Source organism: Electrophorus electricus, chromosome 15, assembly GCF_041902795.1.
Source record: "Electrophorus electricus isolate QZ-2024a chromosome 15, ASM4190279v1, whole genome shotgun sequence".
In the NCBI taxonomy this organism is placed as follows: domain Eukaryota; kingdom Metazoa; phylum Chordata; class Actinopteri; order Gymnotiformes; family Gymnotidae; genus Electrophorus; species Electrophorus electricus.
Window position 1 is genome coordinate 23,819,625 of NC_137511.1, and position 16,643 is coordinate 23,836,267.

The following is a 16,643-nucleotide window of genomic DNA, read 5'->3' on the forward strand; positions in this document are numbered from 1 at the left end:
TTTCAGTGTGAAAAAGGTAAAGAACAGAGTTTCAAAGTAAAGATTCTTCTTATAATTCATTAAGTTTTAGTCTAAAACACAATCTCTTGCCCTGCAACAGTGTTTAAGGCGAATACAAAGCTGTTTCATAGTGTGAAAAAGGGAAAGAACAGAGTTTCAAAGTAAAGATTCTTCTTATCCTGCATTAGATTTTAGTCTAAAACACAATCGCTTGCCCTGAAACAGTGTTTAGGGCGATTACAATGCAGTTTCAACTCTTTTAAATCGAAAAGAACCGAGTTCCAATGTAAAGATTATTCTTATTATGCATTACATTTTAGTCTAAAACACAATCTCTTGTCCTGAAACAGTGTTTAATGCGATTACAATGCTTTGAAACACTGTTTCAATGTGTGTAAAAGGTAAAGAACAGAGTTTTAAAGTAAAGATTCTTCTTATAATGCATTATATTTTAGTCTAAAACACAATCTCTCACCCTAAAACAGTGTTTAAGGCGAATACAAAGCTGTTTCATAGTGTGAAAAAGGTAAAGGACAGAGTTTGAAAGTAAAGATTCTTCTTATAAGGCATTACATTTTAGTCTAAAACACAATCTCTTGCCTTGAAACAGTGTTTAAGGCGAATACAATTCTGTTTCATAGTGTGAAAAAGGTAAAGAGCAAAGTTGCAATATAAATATTCTTCTTATAATGCATTACATTTTAGTCTAAAACACAATCTCTTGCCCTGAAACAGTGTTTAAGGCGAATACAATTCTGTTTCATAGTGTGAAAAAGGTAAAGAACAGAGTTGCAATATAAATATTCTTCTTATAATGCATTACATTTTAGTCTAAAACACAATCTCTTGCCCTGAAACAGTGTTTATGGCGAATACAAAGCTGTTTCATAGTGTGAAAAAGGAAAAGAACAGAGTTTCAAAGTAAAGATACTTCTTATAATGCATTACCTTTTAGTCTAAAACAATCTCTTGCCCTGAAACAGTGTTTAAGGCTAATACAAAGCTGTTTCATAGTGTATAAAAGGTAAAGAACACCGTTGCAATATACATCTTCTTTTTATTGTGCATTACGTTTTAGTCTAAAACACACTCTTTTGCCCAGAAACAGTGTTTAAGGTGAATACAAAGCTGTTTCATTGTGTGAAAAGGGTAAAGAACAGAGTTGCAATGTAAAGGTTCTTCTTATAATGCATTTCATTTTAGTCCAAAGCACAATCTATTGCCCAGAAACAATGTTTAGCGCGATTTCAATTCTGTTTCATAGTGTGAAAAAGGTAAAGAACAGAGTTTCAAAGTAAAGATTCTTCTTATAATGCATTACGTTTTATTCTAAAATACAATCTTTTGCCCTGAAACAGTGTTTATGGCAAATACAAAGCTGTTTCATAGTGTGAAAAAGGTAAAGAACAGAGTTTCAAAGTAAAGATTCTTCTTATAATGCATTATATTTTATTCTAAAACACAATCTCTCACCCTGAAACAGTGTTTAAGGCGAATACAAAGCTGTTTCATAGTGTGAAAAAGGTAAAGAACAGAGTTGCAATATAAATATTCTTCTTATAATGCATTACATTTTAGTCTAAAACACAATCTTTTGCCCTGTAACAGTGTTTAAGGAGAATACAAAGCTGTTTCTTTGTGTGAAAAAGGTAAAGGACAGAGTTTGAAAGTAAAGATTCTTCTTATAAGGCATTACATTTTAGTCTAAAACACAATCTCTTGCCCTGAAACAGTGTTTAAGGCGAATACAAAGCTGTTTCATTGTGTGAAAAAGGTAAAGGACAGAATTTCAAAGTAAATATTCTTCTTATAATGCATTACATTTTAGTCCAAAGCACAATCTTTTGCCCTGTAACAGTGTTTAAGGTGAATACAAAGCTGTTTCTTAGTGTGAAAAAGGTAAAGGATAGAGTTTCAAAGTAAAGATTCTTCTTATAAAGCATTACGTTTTAGTCTAAAACACAATCTCTTGCCCTGAAACATTGTTTAAGGCGTATACCAACCTGTTTCATAGTGTGAAAAAGGTAAAGAACAGAGTTGCAATGTAAACATTCTTCTTATAATGCATTACATTTTAGTCTAAAACACAATCTCTTGCCCTAAAACATTGTTTAAGGCAAATACAAAGCTGTTTCATTGTGTGAAAAAGGTAATGGACAGAATTTCAAAGTAAATATTCTTCTTATAATGCATTACATTTTAGTCCAAAGCACAATCTCTTGCCTTGAAACAGTGTTTAAGGCGAATACAATTCTGTTTCATAGTGTGAAAAAGGTAAAGAACAAAGTTGCAATATAAATATTCTTCTTATAATGCATTACATTTTAGTCTAAAACACAATCTCTTGCCCTGAAACAGTGTTTAAGGCGATTACAATGCAGTTTCAACTCTTTTAAATCGAAAAGAAACCGAGTTCCAATGTAAAGATTATTCTTATAATGCATTACATTTTAGTCTAAAACACAATCTCTTGTCCTGAAACAGTGCTTAATGCGATTACAATGCTTTGAAACACTGTTTCAATGTGTGTAAAAGGTAAAGAACAGAGTTGCTATGTAAAAATTCTTCTTATAACGCATTACATTTTCATGTAAAACACAATCTCTTGTCCTGAAACATTGTTTATGGCGATTACAATGCTTTGAAATGTTGTTTCAATGTGTGTAAAAGGTGAAGAACAGAGTTGCAATGTAAAGATTCTTTTTGTCATGCATTACATTTTAGTCTAAAACACAATCGCTTGCCCTGAAACAGTGTTTAAGGCGATTACAATGCTGTGAAATGCTGTTTCATAGTGTTTTTAAGATAAAGAAGAGAGTTTCAGTTTACTTATTCGAAACAATACTACAGATTGTCTTCACATAAAATACATATAATAAAGATTCTTCTTATCATGCATTACATTTTAGTCTAAAACAAAGTCTTGCCCTGAAACTGTTTAAGGCGATCACAATGCTGTGTAAAAGTTATAGAAGAGAGTTGCCATTACTTTCAATGTGAACATGACTTGCTTTGCAAATACACTTTTCTCTTAAGTAAGTCATTAGAAATGTTTCTTTCATAGATTACAATTTTCTTATAAAGACTATGTCTTTCACTGAAACAGTGTTTTAGGTGATTACAATGCTTTGAAATGCTGTTTCATAGTGTATTGAAGATAAAGAACAGAATTGGAATGTACTTATTGCAAACGATACAACAAATTGTTTTCACTTAAAATACATCTTAGAAAGTGTTGACTTATCATGCATGACATTTTAGTGAAAAACACGTCTTGCCCTGAAACATTTTTTAAGCCAATTAGAATGCTTGTAAACACTGTTTCATAGTGTGCAATAGTGAAAGAACAGACTTGCAATATCTTGCATTGTACTTATTGCAAATGTTACAACAGATTGATTTCATATGCACACATTGTTTTCACTTGAATTAACACCTTAGAAAGAAATAACTAAATGCTTAGATTCAGTATTCTGCTGCACACTCAATGCTCTTGCTGTAATTTAAAATAAAAAGAAATTAGAGACAAAAAATTACTACCTTGATATAATGACCACATTCACAGTTTAAAACAAAACACTCAAAAAATAGAATGCAAATGGTGCCACACAAAGTATAGGAAATCACAAAGTAGTAATGAGTTCATAAATTTTTTTATGAGCACATTAGAGATAGCATTAATGGTATTAACATGGCAGCTACTCAAAGATCAGAATAACCAAGCCAAAAAAGATTCTAGAATCCTTTACACCTATCCAAAAGCCAGAACTTCTCCCTGTATTTTCTAAAATTCTCCCTGATGTAACTGAACCATCCAAGATCCTACAAAAAGCTGTAGCTCAGCAGCTAAGTTCATATCTCAATCAGAACCAGATACATGAAGTCTTTCAGTCAGGGTTTAAGCCTAATCACTGTATGGAAACAGCACTAATTAAAGTAGTTAATGACCTGTTGTTGGCTTCTGACCAAGGTTATGTCTGTGCTTATATTGTTTGAACTGAGTGCAGCATTTGACACTATAAATCACAACATTTCACTATATAGACTCAAAAAAGTTGTTGGGATTAGGAGAATAGCCCTTTCCTGGTTTAAATCTTATGTAGCTGGTCACTACCAGGTTGCTAATGTAAATGGAGACCTCTCATCATACAACAAGGTTAGCTATGGTGTCCCACAAGGATCTGTTCTAGGGCCTTTGGTTTTTTTCTTTATATATGCTACCCCTAGGTGACATTATACATAACCACTGTGCTAGTTTCCACTGCTACGCTGATGATATTCAGCTATATGTCATAGCAAACCATTTTCACATTAGTATTATTGACGAATGCATAAAGGACGTCAGACACTGGATGTTGGGGAACTTTCTCTCATTTAATAGTGACAAAACAGAGGTGCTTCTAGTAGACCCAGAGACAGCTAGGTCCTCACTCTCTAATTACTTAATGAATCTCAGTGGTATCACAGTCACATCTTCCCTAACAGTTAAAGATCTTGGATTTATTATAAAACCCAGTCTCTCATTTGAAACTCATGTAAATAATATTTCTAGGACTGCATTTCTCCACCTCAGAAACATTTCAAAGATTAGGAACATGCTCTCCTCACATGATGCAGAAAAGCTAAGCTGTCTCAAACATTTACAGGAAGGTTATTCCATAGTGTGGGATCTTTATAGGTAAAGACTCTGCCCCCTGCAGTAGATTTTCTTATTCTAGGTAATAGTGAAGAGCCTGCACCTTTTTATCTAAGCAGAAGTAAGCACTAAGAGTTCACTAAGGTACTGTGGGGCAAGACCATTCAATGCTTTGTAGGCTATTAGAAGTATTTTATAATCAACATGAAATTTTACTGGGAGCCAATGTAAAGTAGCAGGATAGGAGTGATGTGATCAAATTTTCTAGTTCTATAAAGAACTCAGGCTGCTGTATTTTGAACTAGCTGGAGCTTGTTTAGGCACTTAATGGTACAGCCAGATAGTAAGGCATTACAGTAGTCCTAACTTGAAGTAATAAATGTATGGACTACCTTTTCTGCATCATGTGAGGAGAGTATTTTTCTAATGTTTAAAATGTTCCTGAGGTTGAGAAAGGCAGTCCTATTATTTACATGAGCTTCAAAAGAGACTAATAACTCCAAGATCCTTAACTGTCAGAGAAGATCTGATTGGGAGACCATTGAGACTCATTGAGGAATTACAGAGTGAGGACTTAGCTGATTCTGGACTCAATAGAAGCACTTCTATTTTGTCAAGATTAAGTGAGAGAAAGTTCCTCAACATTCAATGTCTTGTGTTCTTTATGCTTTCCTCAATAATAAGCGTATACATGTCCTCTGATTTGTCTGAGACATATGGCTGAGTATCATCAGCATAGCAGTGGAAACTAGCCCAATGTTTATGTATAATGTCACCTAGTGGTAGCATATATAAAGAGGGTCACTTTAGCTAACCTTGTTGTATGCTGAAAAGTCTCCATTTATGTTAACAAACTGGTAGCAACCAACTAGATAATCCCCCTAATTCCCCTAATCCCAGCAACATTTTTGAGTCTATCTAGTAAAATGTTGTGATTGATATATGTCAAATGCTGCACTCAGATCAAGCAGTATAACCAAAGAGACATAACCCTGGACAGAAGCCAACAACAGGTCATTAACTACTTTAATCAGTGCAGTCTCTGTACTTTGATGAGGCCTAAACCCTAACTGAAAGACTTTATATATCTGGTTCTGGTTCAGATATGAGCATAGCTGCTGAGCTTCATCTTTTTCTAGGATCTTAGAAATAAATAGAAGGTTTGATCCAGCTGTAGTTTGACAGCTGACAAGGTTAGATTATTTGATAAGTGGTCTGATTACTACTAATTTGAATGATTTGGGGATGTAGCCAATGTTCAAGGAGGAGTTCATTAAATTTAGTAAAGGTTCAATTATTTCAGGTAGGATCTAGTAAGCAGGTGGAGGATTTTGAGCATGAGATCAGAGATGTAACTTCAGGCACTTGGATCGGTGTAAAGAATTCTAGACTCGTTTTTGCTTGGTTGTTCTAATCTCTAAGTAGCTGCCAAATGTCATGTTAATACTCTTAATGTTATCTCTAATGTGCTTAATTTTCTCATTAAAGAAATTCATGAACTCATTACTACTGTGTGATTTTCTATACTTTGTGTGGCACTATTTTTCAAGTGTTTTGTTTTAAATTGTGAATACCAAGGTACTCTTTTTTTTTTATTATTATTAAGTGGAGCAACATCATTGAGTGTGCAGCAGAATACTGATTCTAAGCATTCAGTTATTTGATCAAGTTCCGTGGGGTTTTAGGGTATCCTAGTCACAAATGATTAGTCTGGGAGATTCGCAATAAATCTAGGTGCAGTGGCTAACGTGATTGTACGTCTGGTATGATAGCGAGGCGATATTGTGGCTCATATAGAGTGCAAATTCCTTAATAAATTCTGAGTAGAGTTCTGGTGTTCTTCCAATTAGTGGAAGAGGCTGGCTACATCATTTATGCTAGTAACAATAATTTAAAACAATGCAAAATCATAACCATCTTTACGGTTTATCCCTAATGTGTCAGTATAACTGTGTAACTGCAATACCACCTCCATGTCGTCAGACAGGGGCGATATACATCACTGTATGCAGAAGGACACGCTTTGTTTAAAGCTATGTTATTTGACTTGATCCAGGCATCTCTTAGGCAATATACATTAAATCTATGATCTGTTAGGATTCAGAATGATGTCAGAATGATGAATCTCTGGTGACGTCACATAGCAACCATCAGACGGTTGGTTTAGCCTCTTTGTGTGCTACCTGGCCTCTGCTCTGGACTGTCATAGATTAACTAGATCTGTCATGAGACTATATCTTATGTTACAGGAAAGGAGAGCAGCGCCCTATCTGGTAGGATGGATACAATCCTGCTCTAAAAGGCCAGGCTTGCCCTCGAATGTGTTACAATTATCTATAAACCCCACATTGTTTTGTGAGCACTACTTGGACATCCAGCAGTTCAGTGAAGATAACCGGCTGTACATTATATCACCACACCACGCTGGGATGGGACTAGGGCATACTAGAGCATCAGACATCAACTTTGTTAACTGACACACACACACAATTATTCTTAGTAATCTCTGACAGGCAAAGGCGTATATCGTTGGCTGGTGATGGTAGAATTTGCACATATTATGCACATAAAATTTTAAATCATTTTACCTCATACAGGATAACTCAAACAACCACTTAAAAATACTTTTCCCAATGTAAGATTCGATTCTTACCAGGATCGCCATCATTAATAAGAGTGCCCCAGACACTTGCAGACATTTAGAGCTCACTTTATTAAGTGGAAATTCACCTTACTAGACAGACAAGTCTGGATCTTTTTACTGCAGAGGATCAGCTAGTATTGGGTGGCTTGGTGGTTACACATTTGCCTCTCAGCACTAGGGTCTTGGGTTTGAGTCTCTATCTGGGTGGAATATCCCCCAGAGGGCTGTGGTTTCTGATAGACTATGCTGTGTGTAAACTGGCTGCTGCTTTTCATTGGTGTGTGAGTGTTTGTAGAAGCTGATATCTGTCTGTAAAGCATCCTTGAGTTTGAGAAAGGTGCTATATAAATGTAACTAATAATAATATTAAAATATTCAAAGGAAAGCCATGTTAATGGTATACTAAGCAGTGACAGACCAGTTCATAAAAATAAACAACAGGTACAGCCATCAACTGCTCCAAACATGGCACTCAGTGCCAATTCAAACCCAATGTGCCTTTTCCCATGGGAAGATTAATGTCCCCAAAACATTAATGTGAAGAAAATCACATCTACTGCTCATCACACCCTACAGCTTCCACATGTCATCTGTGATATCTTAAAACAATTTACCTTATCCATACTAATATTTCAAAAAGCAAACATAAATACAACAAAACACACCTACCCAAAAAAGAACCAACACAGCAGATCTTTCTCCAAACCATTCCTGGGAATCCAATACCAACGCCAATCCAATACCAACACTGAGGCTATAACCAATGTGTAAAAACATATGGTAACCATACTTTATTGCACTCACAAATAGAATATTGTCTTAATGTCTTAATAAAATATTACCGTCAGGTTTATTATCATAAAATCATATTGCACGTATTAAAACCGGCACCAACATTTAACTGGTGAAGCAATGTCAGAATGGTCTTTGTTCCATCACTCAATTACCAATAGTTTGCAGTTGAAATATAAAATGATATTTGTACATTATTTTTAAATTACGTACTGTTATGACTTGCCCTTTTTATTCATTCTTTCTCATTTGTCTTATTCAGTGAAACACCGAGCTTTGGCGATCCACTTTTAATCACACTTCCATAAAAATCCAGTTACAAACTTGCCCTAATTAATATCTCTCGATGTTCTGACACATCTTAAACTCCACCAAAAGGTACTTTTAAAATGTACCTTCATTAGCCTAGTGCTCGAAAGGCTAATTGTAAAAATCACTTGTGAGCATTTCTTTGAAATGGCGAATAACGTTTATCGTGCTCGCGCACCCCGTGCTCGTTCTGAAGAGCTTCCACGTTTACACGGATCTGTGTAAGGGGGTGGGCGCGAGGGGGAAAAAAAACTGCAGGAAATTAAGCAGCTTATAACAAACTTAGTCACATCCCCTCTTTCACTAAAGACAACTTGAAAACAGTAGGTCCTTTCTAAACATTGACTTACTTTTCAGTTAGCGAATAACTTGTGCGATACTGACAAGAGCCTAATTCCCCGTAAAGATGTTCCGCCTGAGTTGTATTTTAAGTGTGATGATTTCCTTGTCGTCCTACGTGGACTGTAACCCTGGGCCGGTGGAAGACATTGTCGTGGATCGATATTCAGTTCCCAAACGCTGCATAAGAGAAGTGAAAAACGGTGACTTTGTTCGATATCACTACAACGGTACTTTTACTAATGGAACGCAGTTTGACTCTAGGTAAGAAATCGACGTATGCTTCTGGAAAAAAAAGAGTTGTTTTTTTTAAATATCAACAGCCAATATATTTGTTAACGTTTGTACAATAAGGCTGAGTAAAAAGTTGTGTTATAGAATGTAACGCATTTTCCTAAATGCAAAAAATGTAAGTGCATAGCGACATTTTAAAATGTCGGTCAAGATTTTCTTTGCCAGAAAAACTTGGAAAAGCTGGCAGACTTCAAAAGAGCACTGAAATGTTCATGTGTATGTGCGATACGTGGTGAAACTGATCATGTTTTTAGAACTGCAGTTTGTTTTCGCAGGCACCTGGAATGCATAATATCAAACCCTTTAAAGATACATAAATAGGGTTATGGATAGGGAGGGATACACAATATGTAACATACTAGTTATGTGTACTTAAAGGTGCAAAGCTTTTTACATCCAAACTGCACTGTGAAGCAGTAAAAACCTTAATCAATGTCATCCCACCCTCTTTGTCCCTCCCATGATAGCTATGACAGGGGGATTGCATTTTTTGGAATAGTCGGACAGGGCCGCCAGATTGCAGGCGTGGACAGAGGCATTATGGGTATGTGCATTAATGAGCGCAGGATGATTACTGTACCCCCCCACATGGCCTACGGCAGTCAGGGAGCAGGTAAACCATCTCACGCTCAGTTTTCTAGTACAGGTCGTTCTGAGTCATGCGTCTTTTAGTCTTTTGGAAGATGGCTTCATTTAATCTGCACGTTTGAGAAATAAAGAAAGACTTTTTTATGGCTTTACAATAAAATCGATGGTCTTGATTGACAGTTATCAGATCTTTCTCTCTCTCATTTTTCAGCTGAAACCATTCCTCCTGACACAACATTAGTGTTTGACCTGCTTCTATTGGATGTCTTTAACCGTGCGGACCAAGTGCAGACACAGGTGATCAACACACCTGAGAACTGCACACGCTCTGTCCTGCGGACAGATTTCGTGCGCTTCCACTTTAACGGGAGCCTCCTGGACGGCACCAAGTTCGACTCCAGGTGAGCAAGAGTTAAAAAACTAAATTACAAATGAAGAGACACTGGAAAACTACATGCACAAGATAAATATTGCTGTAATTCCTGAGGGGGCATTTTTACACTTGGGTCATTTCAGCATTTCAATTGGTCTCAGAGTACTGAGTTATGGTTTATTATGCATATGGAAAATAAACTCAGTCCAATCTAAACAGACCCAAAAACAAACAGAACTCAGACCACGTTCTCAGTGTAGTTTTAGTGTGGTTTAGAGTGGTTCAGTGTGGCTTAGAGTGGTTCAGTGTGGTTCATATTATGGTCTGCTTGATTAATGCATTGTGAAAACGTTCCATTTGGTGTTTCTATTTATTGAAAATTTCAAGGTTTGACATATATAATGACAATCTTAACAGCTAAAAACAAACATGAAAACAGCTGCATGTTGGAGTGTGTTAGTGATGTGTTAGTTGTGTGTTGGAGTGTGTGGTTCTGCAGCAAAATTAATCCCCTCCATGTTTGTCTCCTCTTTCATTTTTTTAAACCAGTTTTATTGTTTGTCAGTTCTATGTTTTATAATATCAACATTGGGTGGGTCAGGACCACAAAGAAATCCTATTAAAATCCTAATTCACTTTAATAGAACTGAGTTTCATTCATTTTAAAAGAACTTTATGTGAAAGCACCCATAGAAGCATAATGCAAATGATCCACATTGTCGAATATTTCACTTCAATTAGAGGGTCTTTACGGCATTTGTAAAATCCTAGTGTTTGTTTGTGTGTTTGTGTGCCATTGCACAGGCATGTGTGTGTTGACTTTGCACTTGTGTGAGCCCTGCGTAGCTACGATCGTGCTCAGACTCAGGACACACTGGTCGGAGAGGGCTGGCTCGTCAGCGGCCTGGAACAAGGGTTGCTGGGTATGTGCGTGGGTGAGATCCGAAGCTTCATCATCCCACCTTTCCTGGCCTTCGGAGAGAAAGGATATGGTAAACACCTCACAATGGCTGCATGTTAACAACCCTGTTAATCAACACTGTCCAACACACACCCTTGTAAATACACTAAAGAATTTAACTTGCTCACTTTTAGTGCCGTATTATGGCTGTCCTACATAATTTCTTAACCACACTATTAGTGATATACTATTAATAACATGTAGATGCAGTGTTGATTATTTTTAAGTTTGAGTATACATGTGTTTGTCAGTGGGAGACACTACATTTGACATGAAGAGCAATTGGAACAAACAAACAAACTTTGCAGTTTACACTTAATGGAAGAGCATGTATGGAAATAAATCGCTCTTAAAGGCTGTGGTCCTCTTCAGTGCAATGAATTTCATTTTTGATCCATTACATATTCTATATGTAAATTTGTTATGTAGTGCTAGTTATGTGTATGATGTTGTATGTAATGTAGGGTTAGTTATGTGTGTGATGTATGTTACAACAATGGCTGTTCTGTCCCACAGAAACAGCAGTGGACAATTTAGCATTTCCTGCTTTAAAACATTTTTTAAACAAATGATTTGGAGTGAAAACAAACACTCTAACCCTAGTGAGAATATGTGGCTCTTACTGCCCCTCCCTTCTCATTCAGGTAAGGTTATCCCTCCTCATGCTACATTACTCTATGATATTCTGCTCGTGGACCTCCACAACCCAAAAGATGACATCACAGTGGAAATTCAGGAAGTGCCAAAACACTGCACACGGAAGTCTGTCATTGGAGATTATATCCGCTACCATTACAACGGCACCTTCCTCAATGGGGTCACCTTTGATACTAGGTTGGTCACCAGGGCCCCACTATTACAAACAGTTGACCCTAAACACAGGTATTAGAATGCTGAAGACAGAATGTAAGGTTGGTGTCATTACATTAGACTTCACTGACCAGCGTGATCAGTGTAACCCTTAGAACCATAACTGTTAGAACTTATAGTGCATGAGCTTGGGTTAGGGTTAGAGTTTGTCTTAGATGTCATCTCTACACCTGTATGTGTTAAATGAAGCACTTTGGGAAGTGTAAGTTTGTACATCACTTGACTCTTGGGACTTATGAAGGCAGAGATTCAACAGTTTGGTGAGTTGACAGTGGACTTGTATACCTACTTGAGTTCAGCTATAGGTAAAGTTTTAAGGCTGTTTTTCAAGCCTATTGACAGTAAACTATGGTTTAAAATATATTTATACTAAAATTGTTTTCTATCTACTTTGATTAAATAAATAATTTGTTTCATGAAATATCAATTGTTCAACATTTATTATTGGCATTGTGATAAAATAACATGGATGTTTTCTGATTCTGGCATATTCTCAGACTGTTTTGATAGGTATCTGTTGCAAGATGTTATATAAAATATATATATATATTAAAAACATTTCAAAAAGTGGTGTGGACATGCCCCCAATATAAACTTCACCTATGTGTGTATCTACTGTGTTATAACAAAATTCAGTTTGGAGGTTTTTCACTTTTTTTAAAAATATTTTTTACAGCTATCAACGTAACAGTACATACAACACATACATTGGCCTGGGCTATGTGATCTCTGGGATGGACCAGGGCCTTCAAGGAGTGTGTGTGGGGGAGAGGAGGAAGATCACCATCCCACCACACCTAGCATACGGACAGCATGGAGCAGGTACAACACAAACACAGTGATAGTCGAACATGTGTGAGGTACAGCACCAAAACACTGATAGTCCAGTTTGACTGCTGCAGACATACATGTTGTGGAACATTGTTCAGTATTAACATACTCTGTAACAATTTGATTTTTTCTCAGCAGTTTTCCAAATTCTAACTGAAAAACAAATGTTTTAAATATGGAGATGTATTCCTATTATATGGTGGCTTTGACATTTATTTAGTCAGCAAAATGTCTTGATTGCAAATGTGCAAGAATTCAAGCCTACTTAAATGAAACAATACAGACACTAGGGTTACAGCCAGAGTTGAATTCAGTAGTCATAGCTTTTCATTCATATGTATCCCAACAAAATGTGTGTGGGTGTGTGTTTTTGCGTGTGTGTGTTTGCGTGTGCGTGTGTGTGTGAGTGCATCAGTTACATTATGTAGTTACCTGAATAATGTTCCTGGCTCCAACCCTGCTCTGTATGAATTTATGTGGGTGTGGGTATGTATATCTGCTTTGTCCCTTTCTCAGGTAAAGATATCCCTGGGTCTGCTGTGCTAGTGTTCCACATCCATGTGATTGACTTCCACAACCCAAAGGACACTGTGCAGGTTGAGGTCACATTCAAACCCGAGCACTGTAATGAAACCAGCGAGCTTAACGATGTCATTGTGTACCGGTACAACTGCTCTCTCCTGGATGGCGCTGTGCTCTTCACATCGTGAGTGATACTTACTGAGCTCATTTTCACTGTACTGAAAAATCTAAAAATATTTTAAAATCTGCTTCAACCAAATTATGATTGACATATTTCTGTCACTGAGATGGTAATTCTCAGATAACATAAACCTTGCCTGTGATACCAGAAGCAACCAAAGAAACATGGGATCATGCAAAATGTTGAAAACTAACAAACTGAATTATTAATCTATTAGTTTTCTAACTTCTAGGAAACAACATTACAATTATATGGCTCCATGTAGCTATGCTTGCAATCCTATAAATAGACTTGCCTAAAAAAAAGTTAGCAAGTGGATAAACTGGCATACTCATCTTATAATTTTATTCATCAAAGACTCGTCAGAAAATTATCCACAGTCCAATCACAGAGTTTAAACCAAAGCTGGAGAAAGAAAAAGCAGAGGATGAGAGGGTTGGGGGTGGGTGGGAGTTATCATCTCTGAATGTGATGTGCTTTGCCACAGACACATCGTACAAAGACAAACCAGATGAGGTACAGTGACCTGATTCATGGCCTGATTCTGAAACTTACATCTACGGCGTTTAGCAAATGATCTTATCCAGAGCGACTTACAAAAGTGCTTTGCTTATAGATTGATGACTAGATAATGATAAGAAATACCACATACATGATGTGTTACTTAATTTGAATAAACAAGGAATGCATATATGGACATGGGACAGTATTGCAGGGATCAGGGATTCTCTCAGTCATTTTATATTGGCTAAGCATTCACACATGCCTCTGCCAGGGCTGACTATGAGGCTCCCCAGAGCGTGGTGCTGGGGGCAGATAAGGTGATTGATGGGTTGGACGAGGCCCTGGCGGGTATGTGCGTGGGCGAGAGGAGGACCGCCATAGTTCCACCCCACCTGGGCCATGGAGAGAGAGGAGGTGAGAGGCACAGCATTGTCCAGCGTTTTTAATTTTATACTGGATATCTGCCAGATTGTGGTCAGACTTTTGTAAGTAATCTATTCTAAAATATCAGCCCCTTTCCAAACAATTATATAATCTATTCTCTTATTAACACAGGCCAGCCTGATCCCACACTTACCCCCACTTACCCAGCCTCATCTTTCTCCCTCCCCCAGCGGGTGACGTCCCTGGCAGCGCTGTGCTTCGGTTCGAACTGGAAATTATATCCATACAGAAGGGTGTTCCTGAGGGTTACCTATTTGTTTGGCTGGACGAGAGTCCAGCAGAGCTCTTCCAGGCTCTGGACATGAACCAGGACAGCGAGGTCCTCCTTGAGGAGGTGTGTCCAGGAGATTTGACTTCAGTTTTGTCCTGGTAGTTTTATGGCTATCAAGTTTATCCTAAACAAAAGGCTGTGGGAAAGAATAATGATTGATTTGTCCTTTCTTCACATTCACTTGTCAATCTCTTTTCTTCTCCAGTTCTCAGACTTCATCAAGCAGCAGGTGGCAGAAGGAAGAGGACGACTGAAGCCAGCCCAGGATCCTGAGCTCGTCATTGGTAACATGTTCAAGAACCAGGACAGGAACAGTGATGGCCGCATTACTGCAGACGAGCTAAAACTCAAAGTGGAGGAAGACACAGAGAAAGAAAAGGCTCGGCACGAAGAACTGTGAGGGTCTCCCATGTACAAGAAGACTCTCAGAGAATTAAAGAGTCATATATGCATTCAGCTACACACAAAGTGACTCAAGATTGTGAGGCTGATTGACTGAAATAGTTTTTAAAAAATAATTTAAATCAGTCAGATAGAAGTGCTGTCAGTGGCAAACACAACTCAGGATTTTTTGGCTAAGAAAAACCAAAGTCAAAACAAAGTGTATTTGCACTGTATTTTTTATTATTGTTGTTTTGTTTGAAACAAGAAAACATGTTATTTTGCATGCCATATATGAAAGGGGGACCTGGCATTACTTTTTTGTAGTTTTGGAAATTTTCCTGCAAAGTTTGCTGTTTAAACCAGTAAAAAAAAAAAATTTAAATGCATGTGTATAGCACAAAGTAAGTTTACTTTGGTATCTCTTGGTATAATCTGCAATCCATTGAATAAATTATTTCTCTGCTGTTTCATCCTGAAACCTATATTGAAAATCACATATGTATATGACATAATTTTACAGTGAGTAGTATCTCTGCGGTTGATATAATTTCTGAAGGATTATCTGCAGAGGTGATACTCCTCTAGACAACAGAAAGCCCCAAAAGCCATGGTTCTGCCGACCAAGAATTCTAGAATTAAATGTCCCAACCTTGGAACAACTCTTCCATATCCACAGACTACGTTCAATAAGATGCTTATAGCAAAAACTACTGGAGCAGACTTGTTTATGATTTTCACAGCACTGCTGTGTGCTTGAAGTAGTGGTGCTCCATTTGGATGGATAGAAATCTTGACCATAGCTCAGCATTACTATACGAAGCCTGGTTCACCAAAGGCACTAGCAAGTCAACATCAACCCAAACCAGCGTCCCTGATATTATCAGCAAAGCACATCACCTCAAATGAGGCAGTAGCCATAGCAACAGAAGCTCCTGCTCAGGCAGACTGAATACAAATATACATGATGCCTTTATATATTTCTACTGCACTGCAACATTGTATCATCTAGTTTAATCAGAGTAAAATAAAGTGAGTAAAACACAATCCCCTGATGCTAGGCCCCAACTCCTTAAGCTAATCCTAATGAATCTGTTATACAAACTGGTCAAAATCACAATGTTATCTCCAACTGGCTAATACCTAATGCTATATAAATATAAAACACTACAAGTAAACAATAAAAGTAACTAGTGTACAAGTGGCATCACCTATAGCTCACATTTATCAGTCTAATTGTATACTCCACTTCCCACACATTGTTCTGTAGCTCACACATCAGTTTATCGGTTCTCAGAAAAGTATGACATAAATACATCATCGAAGTTGTAAAATCTTGGACACACAGTCATCAGTGCCCACAGCCTTTGTGGTATACAAGTCCTTATGGGGGAGGGATGTGGGTATGGGCCTGGTTGGAGGTGTAGGTAAAGGTGAGCACCTGGAATATGGAAGGTGCCATGGCTAAGACATATGGGAGAACCAGGAACGCATAATGGCCGGAAGCTGTGCTGAACGTGGCCTTACACTCGACACCTTCCTTAACCTTAATCAGGTTATAGGTGCGGTGTATATATCTAACCTGGTGTAGTGGGAAGCACCCCGAAGCTGCTTGAGAACAGCAGGAATGAGGGACAAGGGGTGGAGTGCTTCACTTTGTACTCATGTATTCTACTCATGTAATGTACTCATGTATACCAGGG

General features: G+C 37.4%; 1 protein-coding gene across 2 annotated transcripts; it reads left to right on the forward strand.

Moving 5' to 3' along the window:
• The first annotated feature begins 8,612 nt into the window (after nucleotides 1-8,612).
• Nucleotides 8,613-15,413, forward strand: fkbp10b (FKBP prolyl isomerase 10b). Of its 2 annotated transcripts, XM_027017725.3 has the most exons (10): nucleotides 8,613-8,984; nucleotides 9,482-9,627; nucleotides 9,814-10,003; nucleotides 10,822-10,967; nucleotides 11,581-11,770; nucleotides 12,483-12,628; nucleotides 13,154-13,343; nucleotides 14,116-14,258; nucleotides 14,459-14,622; nucleotides 14,765-15,413. In XM_027017725.3, the coding sequence occupies exons 1-10, from the start codon at nucleotides 8,788-8,790 to the stop codon at nucleotides 14,957-14,959; spliced, it is 1,707 nt and encodes a 568-aa protein (XP_026873526.2). In that variant the 5' UTR covers nucleotides 8,613-8,787; the 3' UTR covers nucleotides 14,960-15,413. The 2 variants fall into 2 exon arrangements, with proteins under 2 accessions (XP_026873526.2, XP_081554251.1); XM_081698125.1 differs by lacking the exon at nucleotides 9,482-9,627 and having other exon boundaries at nucleotides 8,823-8,984.
• The last annotated feature ends 1,230 nt before the right edge of the window (nucleotides 15,414-16,643 follow it).

Excerpts from the sequence above, each read along its gene's own strand:
- fkbp10b (XM_027017725.3), top strand. The coding sequence starts at position 8,788 with ATGTTCCGCCTGAGTTGTATTTTAAGTGTGATGATTTCCTTGTCGTCC. Across the intron at positions 11,771-12,482 it reads GGGGTCACCTTTGATACTAG|CTATCAACGTAACAGTACAT; the intron begins GTTGGTCACCAG and ends TATTTTTTACAG. Across the intron at positions 14,623-14,764 it reads GCGAGGTCCTCCTTGAGGAG|TTCTCAGACTTCATCAAGCA; the intron begins GTGTGTCCAGGA and ends TTTCTTCTCCAG.